At 32.1% G+C, this 18,945-nt stretch overlaps 1 protein-coding gene across 2 annotated transcripts in view; it reads right to left on the bottom strand.

Moving 5' to 3' along the window:
- LOC130444750 (sodium-coupled monocarboxylate transporter 1-like) overlaps positions 1 to 18,945 on the bottom strand; it is a 45,920-nt gene that overhangs the window by 15,312 nt on the left and 11,663 nt on the right. Inside the window, exons 2-4 of one of the 2 annotated variants that reach the window (XM_056780031.1) lie at positions 10,210 to 10,286; positions 4,623 to 4,872; positions 846 to 1,168 (exon numbers count right to left, since the gene is read on the bottom strand). In XM_056780031.1, coding sequence (XP_056636009.1) covers positions 846 to 1,168; positions 4,623 to 4,830 — 531 coding nt within the window. In that variant the 5' untranslated portion in view covers positions 4,831 to 4,872; positions 10,210 to 10,286. The remainder of the gene's footprint in view (positions 1 to 845; positions 1,169 to 4,622; positions 4,873 to 10,209; positions 10,287 to 18,945) is intronic. The other variant, XM_056780029.1, reaches the window with a different exon arrangement.

Genomic DNA, 18,945 nt, shown 5'->3' on the forward strand with positions numbered 1-18,945 from the left:
GAATACTAAAAGATACAATTAACGATAAATTAAATACTGAAAAGATATTTCAAAATATTTTATCTCACATTACTTCTTAATTGTGAACAATTTTAAATAACCGTTAAAAACATTCTACAGTAACCCCTCAAAATAATAAGTTTATTTTCTAAAAAGAATTTATTTATCATTTTATTTTTTCATGCTTTACTTTATGAACAATTTCTTCATTTATGTTATCTTATTTCTAGGAAAAATATTATGTTGTTGCTAAATTATTATTGATAGTAAACATATATTTGAATTTTTAGTCATCCATTTGCCACAGATATTAGTCACTTATGTGCACTATCAGCAAGCTTAGAATAAGAGTGGATGATATTTGTCCGTAGATGGAATTTATCCGTGGGCAGTATTCATCCGTGGACAGTATTCATTCGTGAGTTAAAGCTCATTATTGTAACATTCAGGGCTGAAACTAGAGACACGGATAAAGAAAGCTTCATTCGGCACCCTTTTTTAAAAATGTCCGTGTCTCTACGGTTGAAATTAGAGTCACAGATTTTTCTATGAAGAGTGCCATTAGACACTTTGTGTTTTCAATTGATGATACCCCATATGTTAGTGTTGAAGATAAAGACTACTAAAGAATGAACATAAAAAATGAATAAATATTCACTATTACTATTCTGATATTGATGGTTCTAATTATAATGAATGTTTGAATACAAACCAATTGCATCAAGAAAAAATACTTATTGTAGAACATTTTATGCAGACCTTATTTATAAAACTCATTTTATACTAAAAATTAGACTTAGTACCTACATTGATTATTGGGAAAATGATTTATCTTTTTTACTTACCAGAATATTGAAAATGATGCTAATACCTCCTATTCCAAATATAGAAACCCAATAAGGAAGTCCTATCACTGTTTTCAATGCCACACATGGTGTGAATACAGTTACTCCTTGCAATAAAAATTGTCGTAATATAAATGTACCTGATGCTAAACATCTTACTATACGTGATTTAAACCTTAAATCTAAATATTGGTAAACCGAGGTAATTCCGAGACTAAAATATACTGGTACAAAAATAAAACATACAATTGGATACGCTAGAAGAATACCATACAAGGACTCCCACATTGTGGCGCCTCTGTAGTACAGTTCAGATGGATAGCCTGAAAAATTAAAATTAAGGATGTTTCGTTGAGATATTCATTCATTCAATAATTTTGCGGTATGCTTAGAGATTAGATATTGATAAATTATTTGACTTTGAAGTCGTTAAACTATGGCAACTGTCTGTCTATTCACGACACTTCATGTTCTTACTACACTAATGTCATAGTTCTTGAAAACTGAGAGGAGTCAAGTTATGCCGAATTTCAAGTATATAATACTAAATATGTTACTGGTTCAAGCAACTTGATTTTTTTTAGATGTCCGGTAATTCTCTTAGGAATTCTTTCAAATAATGTAATAGGAAATTTAAATGGAAAGTATTCACTTCAAAAAGATGGAAATAAAAAAAAATTAGCCTCATTATCTCTGATACTACAAATATATGGGAGTTTAATTAATTTATGGTGAAAAAGGGAAGTGAAAAATCTAATTAAAAGTGTATGAAAATCAATTGCATATATTAGTTCATTTTAATGCATTCAAAAGTAAATTATAGCTTTAATCACAAAAACCTTGAATAAGCTGGAAGTGGTTCCTTGCTTAAATACCAGTTCCCGTTGGTAAGATATTAGGAATATATATTTTGGGCATTTGAAAGTTTGGGTTAGCACATGTTTTTTCAGTGGTATTAGTGCATTGTATATGTGTAATAACGCAACCTGATTCAATTAATTGATTGACTAGTTTATATTTGATTATATAACTTGGAGCTTCTCTCCCCAATGGGAGCGATAAAATGAAGTAACTAAGTAAATAAACGGTAATAAATTTTACTTGAAGCTTGAATATTTTGAGAGTTGTTTGAGTTTTTATAATAAAAATATATCTTATATTCCTAAAATTAAATTCATGTATTTCGTTGTGTTCATGTTGATGCTTGTTTATGACTTAGTCTATTGGCGAACAGTTATATTGATTTCTAAACATGGAGTAGTAATTTTGATTTTTTAGACAGTTTAAACATGGAATTGGGCATATAACATGTGATTCTTCCAAATTTTCAGTTCCACTTTTCGATTTCGTGAAAAACGGAGGTAGAGTGCATGTATACATACATTGATGATGTTTTTAGATAACATTTATTCCAGTAACAATAGTAATTCATTATACAAAGGTGAAAAGTACTAGATTCTAGCTGAAATTTGTGTATAATACACAATTTTCTTCTGTGACGGGGCAAACGATGGAAAATTATATTATTACAATATTCAAGTTGGAAAATTATCAAAGTTAAATTTGAATTTCGAAATTAGTAGGCTATGTTGTACTCATAGCGACAATAAGACCTGCGTTGCTAAGGAAATAGCTTTATTTTTCACAATTCAGTGATATTAAAATATGCAATTACAGCCATTTATTTTGAAAATTCAGGTGGTTATTTACTAATCATTCCGTATTAATTATTCTGGCAGGATACAATTTATCCCTCTTACCTGTTTAAAATATGATAACCTTTCTATTTATTACTGTTTTTGACCAACCTTGCAATTTACATAAGTAATGAATGCATAATAATTATTCATTATAGAAATTGAAAAGTCCATACAAAGAATATTTATTAAACAGAAACAAACATACTTAAGTTGTAATAAATTTTAATTCAACGTCCTACAGCTTCGACAAATCTTGTATTATTTCCGTATCATATTTGGAGTAATTTTTTGGCATTCTTCAGAAATATTTTTCTCCAAATGATCTACTGCTGTTTCAAGTAACCCCATCAAAAAAGTCAAAGGGAGTCAAATCAGCGTAGCTAGGAGGCCAAAAACTATTTGAATACCTGTGAATCACCTTTCCATAAACATATTTTCAAGGAGTAGCCTAAAGTTTAATGTACTATAGATGGAAGCACCGTCTTGTTGGAACCAAGTTGTCATACGTTCTTATAACGGAAGATCGTGCAGTTTTATGCGGCATTTAAAGAATGTCGAAAAAAAGGTCCAGCTAATTTATCTTTCTTCACACCACACCATACATTCGTTTTAAAAGAATAATTGTTTCGAGTTTTTATGACAAAGTTTAGATTACTGACGACCAGCGATAATTTTGTGATGAGACGGTTCCGTTTGAAGAAAAATGTTGCCTCGTCGGAAAATATTATATTTCTTGTAAAAAACGGGTCTTCATCCAACTTTCCTTGGATCAGAGTGCAGAATTCAAAACAAATATCGTAATCCCTTCATAGTAATGTGTGTACCAATCGCGGTTTAAATGCATGATATTTATCACCTTTCAAATTATTTGCCACTTCATCATTACTATCTGAAGTAGTTTGAATTGCAGAGGCTCTTTTTCTTGATGACATTTTTGGCCCTTCTACGGCAGAAAGCATCACTTCAAATTCAGTGTCTTCATTCGCAATCCGTTTTCGGTGTTCATTCTTAAAATTATTTTCTATACTACTACTAGCCTTAAATTTTGTTTTGTAATTGTCTCCAACAATTAACACAAGTTCTTTTTTTTCTTCAGTAAACTTGCCATTTTTATTGTAATGTTATAAAACTTGAATTTTCATAATAAATGGCTGTAATTGCATATTTGAATATAACTTGTAATTCGAAACAACTTTAATCTCTAATATTTTTCTGAATTGTAAAAAGTGAAGATACTTCACTCTTGCACAAAATTCAAATTTTTTGACAAATCTCGTAAGCTGCTTAAAAAAATTGATATCTGATGGTTCCATCTTAACTTTTGGACCATGCAGAACTTTTTATCAAGAATAAATTTTTTTCTTAAAACCACTAAGAAAAAAGTTTTCCATGCGGTTCCAACATAAGTAGACACACTGTATGTAAACTAAGAACTGCTATATATAAAAACTTGCGTAACCTAGAACTAAAGATGTTTCTATTGTCAAGAAATGTTGCTAGCATTGTTAGAAACGTCGAGTAATAATCTTAATTTTGATAATTATTGTTAATGTGCGATTACTACTATACTAGCCAATGTTTTGATTCAGCGAGTTACTAATTTCTGATTGTCGATAGTAATGTAGCTAAAATTGCCCATGAAATTTTAGAACAATTTTTTGTTTTCCAAACAATAATGTTTGGAAGGCTTAATGGGGAAATTGTCTGAGTTAACGATTCATGTCAGGTACCTTTTCAATATTCTAAACACACTGTTTACCTCTACATCAACACTCACAATTACACTGTCTGACTTGGTTATTGAGTGTTGGTGTAGTTGTAGTGTGAACAGTGGGTTCAGTATGAACATCATTAATGTTTCTAAAAATTCCAACTCACCAGTTAACATTGTTAATAGTACAAAAGACAATTGTTATGGAACAACTATATAACCGCATTTGAACAACTATATTTTTCATAATAGAGTCCAAATTACTGAATATAATCTAATCAATTTGTAATTATTATAGAAATTAACGCCTTTCTTCTAACCTAACCTTGATAATATACACCGTCAGGATTTTAAATTAATACTAACCTATTATAGATCTTACGCCCAAATTTCCTCTGGCTATACTCAACATCATAGCTGTAATAGATACTTTGCCAGTAGCAAATACATAATCAGCTTTGGTTTTTTCTTTCACTCCGCAAAATTTGGAATAAATAGCTACAGATGTTGTAGCGACTACTACTATGACAAATATAATATAGTCCCAAACTAGATCTTGAGCATCCTTAGCCATACTGAGGTTATCTTATTACAAGATGAAGAAAAGCATCAAATTCTGAAAAAAAATCATTCATGAAGTTTTTAATTATATTCAACTGATATGAACGTTCATCGGTTAAAGGTAGATGGTTGCTATCAATTGATATGGAAAATCCAGATATCATTAACCCACTCGCTATCTGTAGATTAATTATCCTAAATACAGATCATACCTCATGTATGTGATCTAAGGGTATTCTCAGATACTTCTGGAACGCATTATTAGATATTAGAATTCACACAATATAGTAGTGTTATTGTTAATTGTTAAAGTACGGAGTTTGCATTAAATGCCAAGACATTGTAATCTTAGCGAGACAATTGATGGAGTCTTGACGTGTGATATATATATATATATATATATATATATATATATATATATACAGTGCTTTTCAGATAAAAGTATCCACCTTTAATAACTTTTGTAATACTGGTATTTAGAAAAAATCCAAAAGCACGTCAATTTATGTTGGAAGGGACAAGCATTATGGCTTATTTAAACTTACTGGAAAAGCCACCCCCTCACCCCTAGCAGCATCCCCTTTATTTTTTGAAATTACTTGTCATATTTTTTATGTAAAATTTGGATACTCCTCTTTGAGCTGATTTCAAAAATGTATAATACTTGTAGGTTAAAGTGGTTAGTTTATGAGATAAACAATTTTTCTTTTAAGAGCACAAATTTTACTTATTATTTACTTTCACCTTATTTGCCTGTACTAAAATGGGTTGTACAACAGTTCAAACTCTTTAATCTTTTTAACTGTGCTATTTATTATGAAGTTACAATAAGTGTTCAAAATGAGTACCATTCACTTCCATACAATGGTATAATCTATTTTGAAATGGATTTAATTGTCGACATTCATTTTCTATCCTCTCTCGTAAATCATCCAGAGATTCTGGTTGGGTAGCATAAACTTTTGTTTTTAAATACCCCCATAAAAAGAAGTCTAGGGGTGTTAAATCCTAGGTGGCCACTCCATCATCTGCCCCCTTCTACCTATCCATCAACTAGGATACCACACCAAACGTTTAACTTTTGGGGATGTTGTGTATGGAATTCACGCATAATATGTGGATCACTTTCAGCCCAATATCTATAATTATGCCTACTTACTAAGCCATTTAATGACCATGAGCATTCATCAGAAAAGCAAATATTGTTTAACAATTGTGGATTGTTATTGATAATTTGCGTCATTGATTCGCAAAACTCTAGACGACGATCAAAATCATCTTCATTCAACTCGTGCACCAACTTAACTTTGTATGGGTGGTACTTGAATTTGTGTAGATTTCGGAAAACTGTAGAAGATGAAACAGCGATCGCTCTACTTATTGTTGACAACGATTGGGGTTGTTGAGCCTCTAAGCTGACTTGCCCTAAAATTGCCACTTGGATTGCTTCGTTATGTACGAGTCCCTCTCGCTTATGCACTTTATTGCAAACAGACCCTGTTGTGGTAAATTTCTCAATCAGTTGAATTACATACTTATGAGTTGCATGTCATTATTATTTTGGTAGTATAAACCTCTTTCTTGCAAAGAATGTGACTACAAATTCTAGTTGACAATGTCAAACTTTAATAAAAAGTAGAATTTTTTGTTGTTGGATTTTTTAAGTAGAATAAATAGCACAGTTAAAAAGATTAAAGAGTTTGAACTGTTGTACAACCCATTTTAGTACAGGCAAATAAGGTGAAAGTAAATAATAAGTAAAATTTGTGCTCTTAAAAGAAAAATTGTTTATCTCATAAACTAACCACTTTAACCTACAAGTATTATACATTTTTGAAATCAGCTCAAAGAGGAGTATCCAAATTTTACATAAAAAATATGACAAGTAATTTCAAAAAATAAAGGGGATGCTGCTAGGGGTGAGGGGGTGGCTTTTCCAGTAAGTTTAAATAAGCCATAATGCTTGCCCCTTCCAACATAAATTGACGTGCTTTTGGATTTTTTCTAAATACCAGTATTACAAAAGTTATTAAAGGTGGATACTTTTATCTGAAAAGCACTGTATATATATATATATATATATATATATATATATATATATATATATATATATATATATATATATATTCTTAAAGCGTGAGGATGGATAATTCAGGATGTATGTAATATAATACAAGCTATTGGTTATATATTGACTACTTGTTGATATATTCGAAAAAAATTTAAAATTTGCGCGCCTATATTGGAATAAGTGTACTGCTGAGGTGTACTTTGCTATTCTTATAAAATTTTCCAACTGAAATATTCTAAACTGACAAACAACAAATTAAATAGATATGATAGTTGCTATATGCTATTTTAGATGATCATGAAAAGGCGTAGTATTCGTAATTTATTAATATTTTATCATTGGAATACTGAACTAAATATAATCACAATAGAAAATTTCTATTGTATGTGTTTCCAAAACTTATTCGCTTGAAGAGATAGCAAGAGAGATAGTTTCTGATGATAATTTTCTGGCAAAATGTTATTTTAACTAATAAAATACTATAGAACATATAGATTCTCCGGTTAATCATGAAATAAATGTATATAAAACGTAGATATAGCTTCGTGCGACTTTTGGTTGTTCCTTAAAATAAAGAATGCGCTGATAGGCATTTTGAGCCGATTTTTGAGATTGCGAAGGCTACGAAAGAGCAGATGTAGGCCATTTCTAAATGGTCTTTATTATAATTCCTACATTTCTTATCACACCTTGTATATACAACGTTCAAGGCACCATTATGCACACTATACAAAATAAGTTTAACTAAAAAAATTGAGGTAGTAACAGTGAGAAGTGATGAAAATTTGGTTCTTGTTTGTTTTCACATCATAACAAGTAATTAGTAATTTGAGATTATATTCTTATCATTTTCTTTTCACGCCACTGAATACTGATAATTCTATTGAATATATCACAATTCATATTCCGTTGCTACTTCAAAATACCGTATGTTTCGAAAACACTTTCGGGCTTTTAATGATAGCATTTATACAATCAAACAGTAATGAACGATCCATGGAACATGAAACAAGAGCAGCTCAAATAGTTTCTTCGATTTCGATATCTCATCACCATCTATGAGAAAGCGCTAAAATCAAAGATGACGACTAGAGAGCAGGAAGCTTTTTGTGTTTAACAATTTGCAAAAACGAAATCCAGATAATCACAGAATTCATAATGAGGATAATCAGTTTCGAAGCAACTGCCTTAAAAACTTTTATATATACCTCATTGTTTGGAGTTGTTACAGGTTATAAAGTGAACAGACTATGGTTCACGTTCAAACTTCGTCAACAAAATGCTAATCCATAACGACGAGGATTTTGAGGATCATATCATCAGTGATTAATCAATCTTCCTTCATGTACATGTGATATTCTTATTTGCATACTTTTAAGCTAGGAAAATCTTGGGCATATTTTCTAAATTGAAAGTTTTCGTTGCATGTCCTCGATAGTGTGTGATATTAGCGAAGCAACTGTAATTGGCACTTCTCCTTATTTTTTCTTTTTTCTTCGTTAAAGGAAGATAGAAAATACTTAATTTTTTTGCAAGGTGGTGCTTGGCCTCACTATACGAGTAGTAAGGTCTAGGCCAATCGTAACTGTTTCATTGCCTCCAGAGTCCCTCGAGCTGACCCTGTGGGATTTTTCCATTCTTGATATGCGCCGTGTGGTGAATTTTACTTACGTTGGACACTTGTGGGTTATCATTTAGAATTGTTTGAGCTGCTAATTCGTTTTATGTATCATAATATCATAACTACAAGTTCGATATCATACTATAAGTGTTACACACCCGCCATTGTTTTTTAAACACTTGGTATAATTATTTTTTTGTTATTATAAAACCAGGTGTCTCTTTCAATATCAAATTGGAGGATAATTTTCATTAAACGAGTAAATGAATGCAATTTCATTTTTGATATCCTAGTTCATTCTGCATTCAAAGGAATAGTGGTTGTTACTGACATTATTCTGTTGAATAATGTTCCATCGAATTCCGATCCTCGTAAAGCCCCAAAGCCGATAAAAATTCAGGAGTATCGAATAAAATGAAAATAAGATACTCATTTTTAGAAATTTCTGAGGATAATTGATGTTGTATCTAATAGAAATTGGAAGCTTTTTCTTATATATTGACTACTTGTTGATATACTCAAAAAAATCTTTCAACTGAAATATTCTAAGCTGAAAAACAACAAATTAAATAGATATGACAGTTGATATATGCTATTTTAGATGATTATGAAAGGGCGTTGCGTTCGTAATTTATTAATATTTTATCATTGGAATACTCAACTGAATATAACCACAATAGAAAATTTCTGTTGTATGTGTTTTCAAAACTTATTATGCGTTTCTGATGGTAATTTCCAGGCAAAATTTTATTTTATAGAAAAAATACTATAGAACGTATAGATTATTATCCGGTTAATCATGAAATAAATGTATATAAAACGTAGATATAACTTCGTGCGACTTTTGGTTGTTCCTGGAATACTGAACTAAATATTAAACTAGTCACAATAGAAAATTTTTAATGTATGTGTTTTGGAAGACTATTCGCTTGAAGAGGAAGCAATTGTGAGTCTTTGATGTTATTTTCCCGTTTTATCTTCGGCAAAATGTTATTTTATAGACGAAATACTATAAAACGTATAGATTCTCTGGTTACTCATGAAATAAATGTATATAAAAATCTGACAATCACTTTAACAACAACTGGTGCTGTAGAATGATAAACTGAGAGTATTCATGTGGAATCGAAATTTTATTGTCTATATAATTAATTGTCTTATAGGTACAACAACCTTGAATATTTAATCGGAGTAATTTAAAAAAAAATCTATTACAAAAGATTAAAAAATATGTTATAGATAAATGAAAACCATATAACTGTACTGAGCTATTTAACTACTACTGAGTGAAATCCCCATAAAATTATCAAATTTAATAGGATGAGGAATTTCAGTTCAATATATGGCCACTATCCCGAAATGTACATTGATCATAATGCCACACTGTCGACTTATTTTGAATTATACTAACTAGTATTATAAGTTGACTTCATTTTTAATTCATTCACAAGGAGCAGTTGTTTACTTTGTTTATATGCAATTATTTTGAATCATAAATTCCAAATAAAGATTCTTATATATCATATATTCACAACTTGCGAATCACTAACTACTTTGCACGTTTCTCACAAGTACAAAATGGCGGCATACCAGTTTAATATGGCATTAGATTCATGACGTCATCATGATACAATATTATAATAATTTAATATTCATATAATGCCTACGTATTTTTTTCATCTACTGTACATACTACTTACATTGTCATAAATCCATTTTTTATTCTATAAATATTTCCGAACAGTTTGGTTTAAATTAAATACTTCTCGGACGAAGTCTGAAATATAAACAGAATTATTCGATATCAACCGAGTGAAGTTTTAGAATCAACTATTTTATGTGAATTTTGTATTCTGAGGAGATAATTAATAATGAATTTCAAATCAAAAACCAGTTTCTAATCTTTTATTTGTTGCATCTCAACCATAACCGTAGTTATACTTAATTTTTGGTTATGGCACCTTCTCGTATTACATATTAACATATTTTTGCCGGATAGACTCAAAACAATAGTTGATATGAAGATATAAGTTATTCTGGTTGAACGTTAGATTCATATTTGTACATGAAAAAAAAAAACATTTTCAACTGGTCAACGAAAAAAGGTACTTATTGGGTAAGTGAACCACGGCACTGTACGCATAAGGAAAACGAGATCAAGGCGATAAGACTTAAAAATATATAGTATTGAGGGAGGAAGTTAAACGAAAGTAACTATACGTAAAAGTCAATAGTATTCAATAGCAGAAACACGAAGTATGATGAAACATTTTCATTGCAGCATTTACGCTACGTCTCACCTAACTAGTATAACTTATAACCAGCAATGTCAAGTTTGAACGCTCTTTGACTTGTCAGCCTGCTAGTAGAGCTGCTTAAAATAGATATTGTTAACAATGGCAATCCTAAAACATTGCATTTAAGTAATGCATCAACAACAAATTTTGTTATACGTCGGAAAAGTTGTGGAAGAAGATAAAATGACATTTAACATTGAATGCCTCTGTTGTTATAATATAGTAATTTAGAGCTATTTGTAAGTAGTTCTAGCGATTTAAAACTGATAAAACTAGAACAGAATTTCTTCCAAATAGAGATAAAAAATAGGCTTGTTATTTCAAACAGGTGAATGACTATTCGAGAGGTTGAACAGTCCTGGAAAATAGGCCAACGGCTTTCTTCTTCATCATATCAACACGTTGGGTGACACGTCATTTTTTATATGCAAAATGTCTTCCGGTCCGTCTACACTCGCTTTCCTTAGCCGATGTAGCATCGTGCGACTTTTTGTTATTCTCGAAAATAAAGAATGCGCCCGAAGGGATTTTGAATCCATTTGTGAGATTCACAAGGCCACGAAACAGCAGATGTTAGCCATTGGAAATAGGTCTCCATATAATTTCTCCAACATTTCTTATCACACATTTTATATACAACGTTGAAGATACTATTATCCATACTATACAAAATAAGTCGAATTGAAGAAATTGAGATAGTAACAGTGAGGATTGATACTTTTGCTGAAAATTCAGTTCTTGTTTTTCACATCATAACAAGTAATTAGTAATTTGAGTTTTATTCGTATCATTTTTCTTTTCACGCCACTGCATACTGATAATTCTTTTGAATATATCACAATTCATATTCTGTTGCTACTTCAAAATACCGTATGTTTCGAAAAAAATTTCGGGGTTTTAATGATAGTATTTATACTATCAAAGAGTAATGAACGATCTATGGAACATGAAACAAGGGCAGCTCAAATATTTTGTTCGATTTTTTCGATATCTTATCGCCATCTATTAGAAAGCGCTAAAATCAAAGATGGCGAGTAGAGAACAGGAAGCTTTTTGTGTTTCACAATTTGCAATGAGGGTAATCTGTTTCAAAACACCTGCCTTAACAACTTTTATATATACCTCATTGTTTGGAGTTGTTACAGGTTATAAAGTGATCAGACTATGGCTCACGCTAAAACTTGATGAATCAATTTGCCTTCTTGGTCATATGATATTCTATGTGCGTACTTTGTTGCTAGGGATACCTTAGGCGTATTTTCTAAATTGTGTATGATTTTTTAGCAAAGCAACTGTAATTCTCCGAATGCTATTTCTTCTCTTCTTCTCTTTTCTCCGTTGAAGAAAGATGAGAAGTACTTATTTTTTTTTAATTGCTTGGATTCACTGTTGGAACGAAGTAAACTGCTGCCCAAACGTCACTCTACCCTATTGTTGGATTGACCGCTAGCGGTTTAATGATCGGGGTTGTGTTCCATGACCCCCAGAGTCCCCCGAGCTGATACCGTGGGATTTTCACATTCTTGAAATGTGCTGTGTGATAAATTGTACTTGTGGGCTCCAATTTGAGTTGTCAATTCATTTAATGTATCATTTATAACGATAAGTTCAATATCGTTCAATAACACATCCGCTAATCATATTGGGAAACCTGGTATAATTATTTTTTTGTTATTCCAAAACCAGGTGTCTCCATCAATATCAAATTGGACGATAATTTTTATTGAACGAGTAAATAAATGCAATTTCATTTTTAATGCCCTAGTTCATTCTGCATTTAAAGGAATAGTTTTTATCAACATTATTATGTTGAATAATGTTCCATCAAATTTCGATCCTCGTGAATCCTCAAAGCCGATAAAAATTCAGAAGTATAGAATAAAATGAACAATTCTGGTCTTTATCTAAATATAATATGACATTAATAGCTTTATTATTATATTGATCACCTAATCATGTTTAGTATATGGGAAAATATTTCAAATATCGTCTGAATGCAAACCTTTGCTTACGGTATTCATTTTGTAAAATTCGATGACGACCACTTGTTGGCAGCGAGTTCGTACCGAATACTTTCTTTATTATTGAACATTAGATATGAGATAACCACACAAGTGAAAGTCTAACTCATGTCACCTTTCCTTGAAATCAATTTATAGAAAAAATTTCACCTCTACTTATCAAATACCTACTTATTGGATGTGTGAAAGGTTGTTCTGCTTCGATGGAATGTACTTAGTTATAACCCGAGAAGTTTTGCAGCTTTGATACCAAGAAATATCACATAAATCTCTCAATTTACTGCAAAAATAATTGCTGTCGCTGAAATCGTAGTGTATACGGTTACTTTTGGTGAATTAATTGCCATACTGCTAGTATAATAGATTTGCCGGACCCCAGTCTAACCTCACCGTTTTTGTAAAAATGTATAAAATAGCTAAGTTGATGTATTTGAAGTAACATAGAATAGAATATTATCGGTTTAATTTTTGCACTGACTCTATAATAATAAATAAATTTGTTAGATTCTGAAAGGAATATTATATATGTCACATATAGAGAACAAAATTTCTTAGTCCGTTTTATAGGTCACCTCCATTGACTTGTCTTCCTCAATTATCGCAAATTTTATAGTATGAGAATATGTTCGATAATAGTAATGGAATATTATCTATTTTTATCAATACTTTTTAAGGTCAACGAGATAGTCAAAACAAGACTGAGATATGCGTTAACTATTGACATTAGTGTGGGTCCTCATTAACAGTTTCTGTCTGAGATAATACATGTTTAACAAAATAGCAATTGAATCATATGCTATTTGATGAATTATTCAGTTGATCGACATCTGATCGGGATCATTTTTGATTTAGATGTTGATGTTATTGAACTAAGGTCATCATAATGGGCTCTGATTAAGAAGAAATAACTATACATAGTATATGTATAAGGACTATGACAGAAATTATAAAATTGTTTTAGTAAATTCTTCTTTTTCTTCTTCTACTAACAATTATTGGATACTTGCGATCACTTCTGACCATTTCATCATGTATCTGGTGATATGAATAGATTCTTGTGTTGTTCTTATGCATGTCCAATTTTTGATATTGTGAAGCTACGATATACTCTTTCTACCCAATCCTCTTATTCCTTCTATCTTTTCTTCCATCAACAGTTGAATCAAATGATACCTCTTGCTCTTTGTCACATGTCCCAGGTATGCTGTTTTCCTTTTCTCTTCAGAATTTCCTCGTTAGTTTTTTTCGCCGCCCATGGAACTATCAATATTCCTCACATATCAAATCCCTCCAATATGTTTATGGTGTTAACTTCCAGTGTCTAGCCTTCAATACCTTACAATAGCACTGTCCATACGTAGCATTTTGTGAAACATATTCTAAGGTTGAGGTCAAAGTCAGAGTTCGTTAGCACGTTTTTGTATTTGATAAACGAGCTGATTGCTTTTTCTATCCGGCACTTCATCTCTACGATGGATGACCAGTCTTCACATAACCAAGTTCCGGGATAGTTAAACTTTGTGACCAGTTCAATCTCTTCGCTATTGTAAGATGGTTTCACATTCTGTAACACCTCTAATTTGCGGGTGATTACTAGGAATTTTGTCTTTTTCATGTTGATATTGATTCCCATAAGCCAACTGTGTATCCCAACTATGTCCAGTAGCCTTTGAGGTCATTCATGTTATCTGATATCAGGATTATATCATCAGCATATCGTATATTGTTGATGTTGTGCCATTTACTTTGATACCTAATTGTTGCCTTTCGAAGGCTTATTCAAGATGTTTTCCCAATAAAAATTGAACAGGAGTGGAGAGAGGACACATCGCTGCCTAACACCTCTAAGGATTTTCTGGACCTTTGAAAGTTTGTTGTCAATTCTAGCTGCAGCTAATTGGTTCCAATACAAGTTTCAAATACAGCGTATATCTTTCTGGTCTATGTCAAGTCGCCTCAGTATTTGAACCAGTTTATAGTCTTGCACTCCATCAAAAGCTTTTTCGTAATCTATAAAACATATAACTACATCTTTCCTCTGTTCGTAGCAGTTCTGAACTAGTTTTCAACTAGTGGCTTTTTTGTGGCGAGACCCCTTCTCAATACGAATTGAGCAATAGCGCTTTCACATTTCAGCCATGAACTGTATTACGAATACTAAATATTTTAGTTTTTTAGAAAGAAAATAACCACAAACAGAATTTCTACAAATTGTCAATATCGATACCCTTTGATGATATGTATTTCACAGTTTGGCAAATTATCGTCAGCCTATAAAGCTATGTTGACCGTGAATAATATAAGAATTATGTAGTAAGGGTCTCCAGAAAATTAGATGACCAGTATAATTTTCGTGACAGCTTCCAATAAAATAGATTTCGCTAGTCTATCGTATGCATCAGAAAACTATGGTTGAGGGGGGTTGGTTAGGTTACATTTGTGACAACACATCCAGTGCATTCTATTCAGTTGTAAGTGTGATATTGTTTTGTCCAAAGAAAATATTGTTTTGGCATAATTTCAATATATTTTGGTACTATAATTGATACTTTTATTGTTAAAAGGGATTTTATAAGAGTAGATATACTTTTATGTATACATTTATAATTTTAATCGAACAGCATTTCGAAATTTTTTTATGAGAAAAATTCTCTACTCTGATTTCTTATTCGAAAAAACCAAGAAAGGTGTTTAAAAATCAAGTGCAGAACCACAATCACTGATTCAATAACCAACTCAGAGAATTATACTACGATTTGTATGAAGTTTTGCGATTTTTACCATTGAAAAGCCATGGCTGATCTACCAATTTTGAGGAAAGGCAAATACGGATAATGATAAGAAATTAAGAATTTCAGACATAAGACATTTGAAAAAGAAAATCTGGAAAATAGTATAAATTATACCTATGATGAAGATGGTGTGAGATATCTTATGAACTTGGAAGGCGCAAGTGACAAAAAAAGATTAAGTATTGATTTTTCGTGAAAATATTGGTTTTTTCTAGCTCAAAGCTTCAAACCGAGCAAACTTATGCCTGACCAATGATATTTCAATAAATTACCTATTTCTATACATAAAAAAATTAAAGATCATTCAGGGGAAACCGACGAAGAGGATAAATTTAAGATTTTGATTGATTTTTTTACTGCGATTATATGCTTTTTCATCACCATTCTTTTATTGTTCATGAGTTTGATGATAATGAATTTAAGTATAAAATTTTGGTATCTGTTTACAAGCTGGCTTGTGTTTTTGATTCAACTATTGTACATTTTCTCCTATTGTACATCAGTAGTAAATTCAATAATTCTAAGAATGTTGCTTTTTTTTATTAGTTTTTATAAAGGAAATGCTATCGACGAAAATATCGTAAATGTACACATTATCAGTTTCTCAAAATGATCGTAAGTGCGCGTATGAAATAACATCTAAACATTAACATATTTTTATTGTCACGCCATAATATCATGAATAATATAAAAAATACCAAAATGTCCAAAGTGAGCAATCGGGGCACCCTACTGGCGTATTTCTGCATGCATAATTTTTCAGCCAGTAAATTTTTTAATGGCCGAAATTTAGCAGAAACGTCAAATTTTTATCTAACGGAATGAACCAAATATCACAATTTCCTACCTAATGGAAAGCAATATGTAGGAGTTTCATTGAATCGTGAGAAATATCTTCATACAAAATAATACATTTTCTTCGGAATCGGTGAAGTGGAACAATGCCGATTAGTCTATATAAATCGGCAACGAAATCGATTTTCAGTGCACAGACTCTGAAGTAACTAAAGTGTTATCCGCTTCACGTTCGACAGTAGTCAATCACACGTCAACCAGCTTACAACCTTTTGAGGGTATGTTTCTAAATCAATATGCGTGCGAAGTGGAAACACAGCACACAAGCTTGGCATAGAAACAAAATTAGCTTTCCTAATGCAATTTAAGGCAGAAGTTGCAAGCATGACACGTGCGCACTAGCTCGAATTGTCCTATCACGTATTTTTATTTTAAACTTAACTATAAAAACCAATCAATCGCACAGACGTATATGCAAGCATCATTCGCTGCACTAAAGTCTGTTTTTGTCTGCTCTAGTCTCGTGACAAAAAGTATAAAATTTGTGTCTAAACGTATAAATAACTATTTTGTACAACTGTCAAAAAAACTTAACATTTCTGTATCTCGTTTGATGAGTGAATAATAACTTTTTTCTTCGGAATATATATATATATATATATATATATATATATATATATATATATATATATTTGTTTTTTTGGGGAGGGGATTAGGAATCTGCTCTCAGACATCTAGGCTGATCAATATTGTGCCTAGATAGTGTCGGGTTGGCTATTGGCTGTTGTACTGCCGACCGACTAAACCCTTCCCCCTCATACGTGGATTCACCTGCTGAGAAGAGTGCTGGAACTACCGTTAAGTATTACTTCAGCATTCCGAGCGTTGCCTTACACTTATTTTAGTCTGTGCTTACTTCTATCTTCTTCTTTTGTCTCTATTATTTTCTGGATCATAACCGATACTATGTTCCATTTTTTTTTATCCTGTAACATATGGTGTAAAATATTATCTGGAGTAAGTGTTTCTCCTACACATTGTTTAACTTCAATTCGCTGTGGGTTCCATTTTGCACATACGAAAAATGTGTGTTCCGCGTCATCCATTTGTCTACAGTACGTGCATTCCGTTGTATTACTGATTTCAAACATGTAGAAGTATGCTTCAAAACAGCCATGTCCTGTTAACATTTGACTAAGATAGTAGTTCACCTCTCCATGTTTTCTGTTTACCCACGTTCTAATATTTGGAATCAGTCTTCTAGTCCATTGTCCAGTTACTGCTTGTTCCCATTTGTCCTGTCACCGATTTAATGTTTCAGTACGTATCTCTATCTTCTCATTCCTTTGTTTGTCTTTTGTTTTGTATCGTTCCTCAGCCTGCAGTTCTATAGGTATTATTTCTGAAATCACTAACAGCGCGTTTGTGGAGACTGTGCGGAAAGCACTACATACTCTCAAAGCTAACTTTCTTTGCACTTTTTGGCAAATATCCCTGTATTTGGTATATTTCAGCGTTTCATACCATACGGGAGACGCATATAACAAAATCGAATGAGTTACTGCACATAATATTTTTCGTTTACTTGCTGTAGGCCCATTTTTTGCGGCATTATTCTACTTAGAGACAAAGCAGATGCTTCTGCTTTCTTGCAGACGATTTCAATATGTTTTTTCATTGTAGCACCTGTGTCTAGGGTTACACCCAAATATTTAATTTGCGGTTTTGTAGTGATTTCGTTATTCAAGACTTCGATGGTGAGTCTTCTTGCTTCCTTTCGATCACCCAAAAGTACCGCCTCTGTTTTTTCAGGTGCAAGATCAAGTTTTTTCAAATGCATCCATTTAGCTATTCTTTGAATAGCGATGTTAGCTTCTACTACTACCTGTGTCTTTATCTTTCCTGTTACTACTACTGCAAGATCGTCAGCGTAGGCCACCAATTTTACGCTACTTGGCATATCCAGTTGCAACAAGTCGTCATAATATAAGTTCCAAAGGAGAGGGCCAAGTACCGAGCCCTGTGGGACACCGCAGGTTACTTCCATAATGGTATTACCTACAAGTAGTGTCCGGTCCGTTAGATAACTTGTGATCATGCGCATTAGGTATGGCGATATGTTTCGCTTTTTCAAGCTGTCAGCTATTCCTCTCCATGGTGCGGAGTTGAATGCATTTCTTACATCTAACGTTACAAGTAAGCATATCTTACGGTTTGCCCATGCCACATGTTTTGCTTCTTTTGCGATTTCTAGAACTCTAGCTAGTGCATCCACAGTGGAAATACCTTTCTGAAACCCAAACTGAGAGTTGCTAAAACCTCCTCTTGCTTCTATTTCTGCAAGTAATCTATTTTTGACGAGGTGTTCAAGAATTTTCCCCATGCAGTCCAGGAGACAAAGTGGCCTGTATGACATTTTTAAATCGTCCGTTTTTTTGGGCTTTTCTATTAGCACTAGTTTCGCCACTTTCCATATTTTGGGAAATTTACCCGCATACAGTTGTCTGTTCATCACATCGAGGCACTTTTCT

This window comes from Diorhabda sublineata, chromosome 5 (genome assembly GCF_026230105.1).
Source record: "Diorhabda sublineata isolate icDioSubl1.1 chromosome 5, icDioSubl1.1, whole genome shotgun sequence".
Taxonomy (NCBI): Eukaryota; Metazoa; Arthropoda; class Insecta; order Coleoptera; family Chrysomelidae; genus Diorhabda; species Diorhabda sublineata.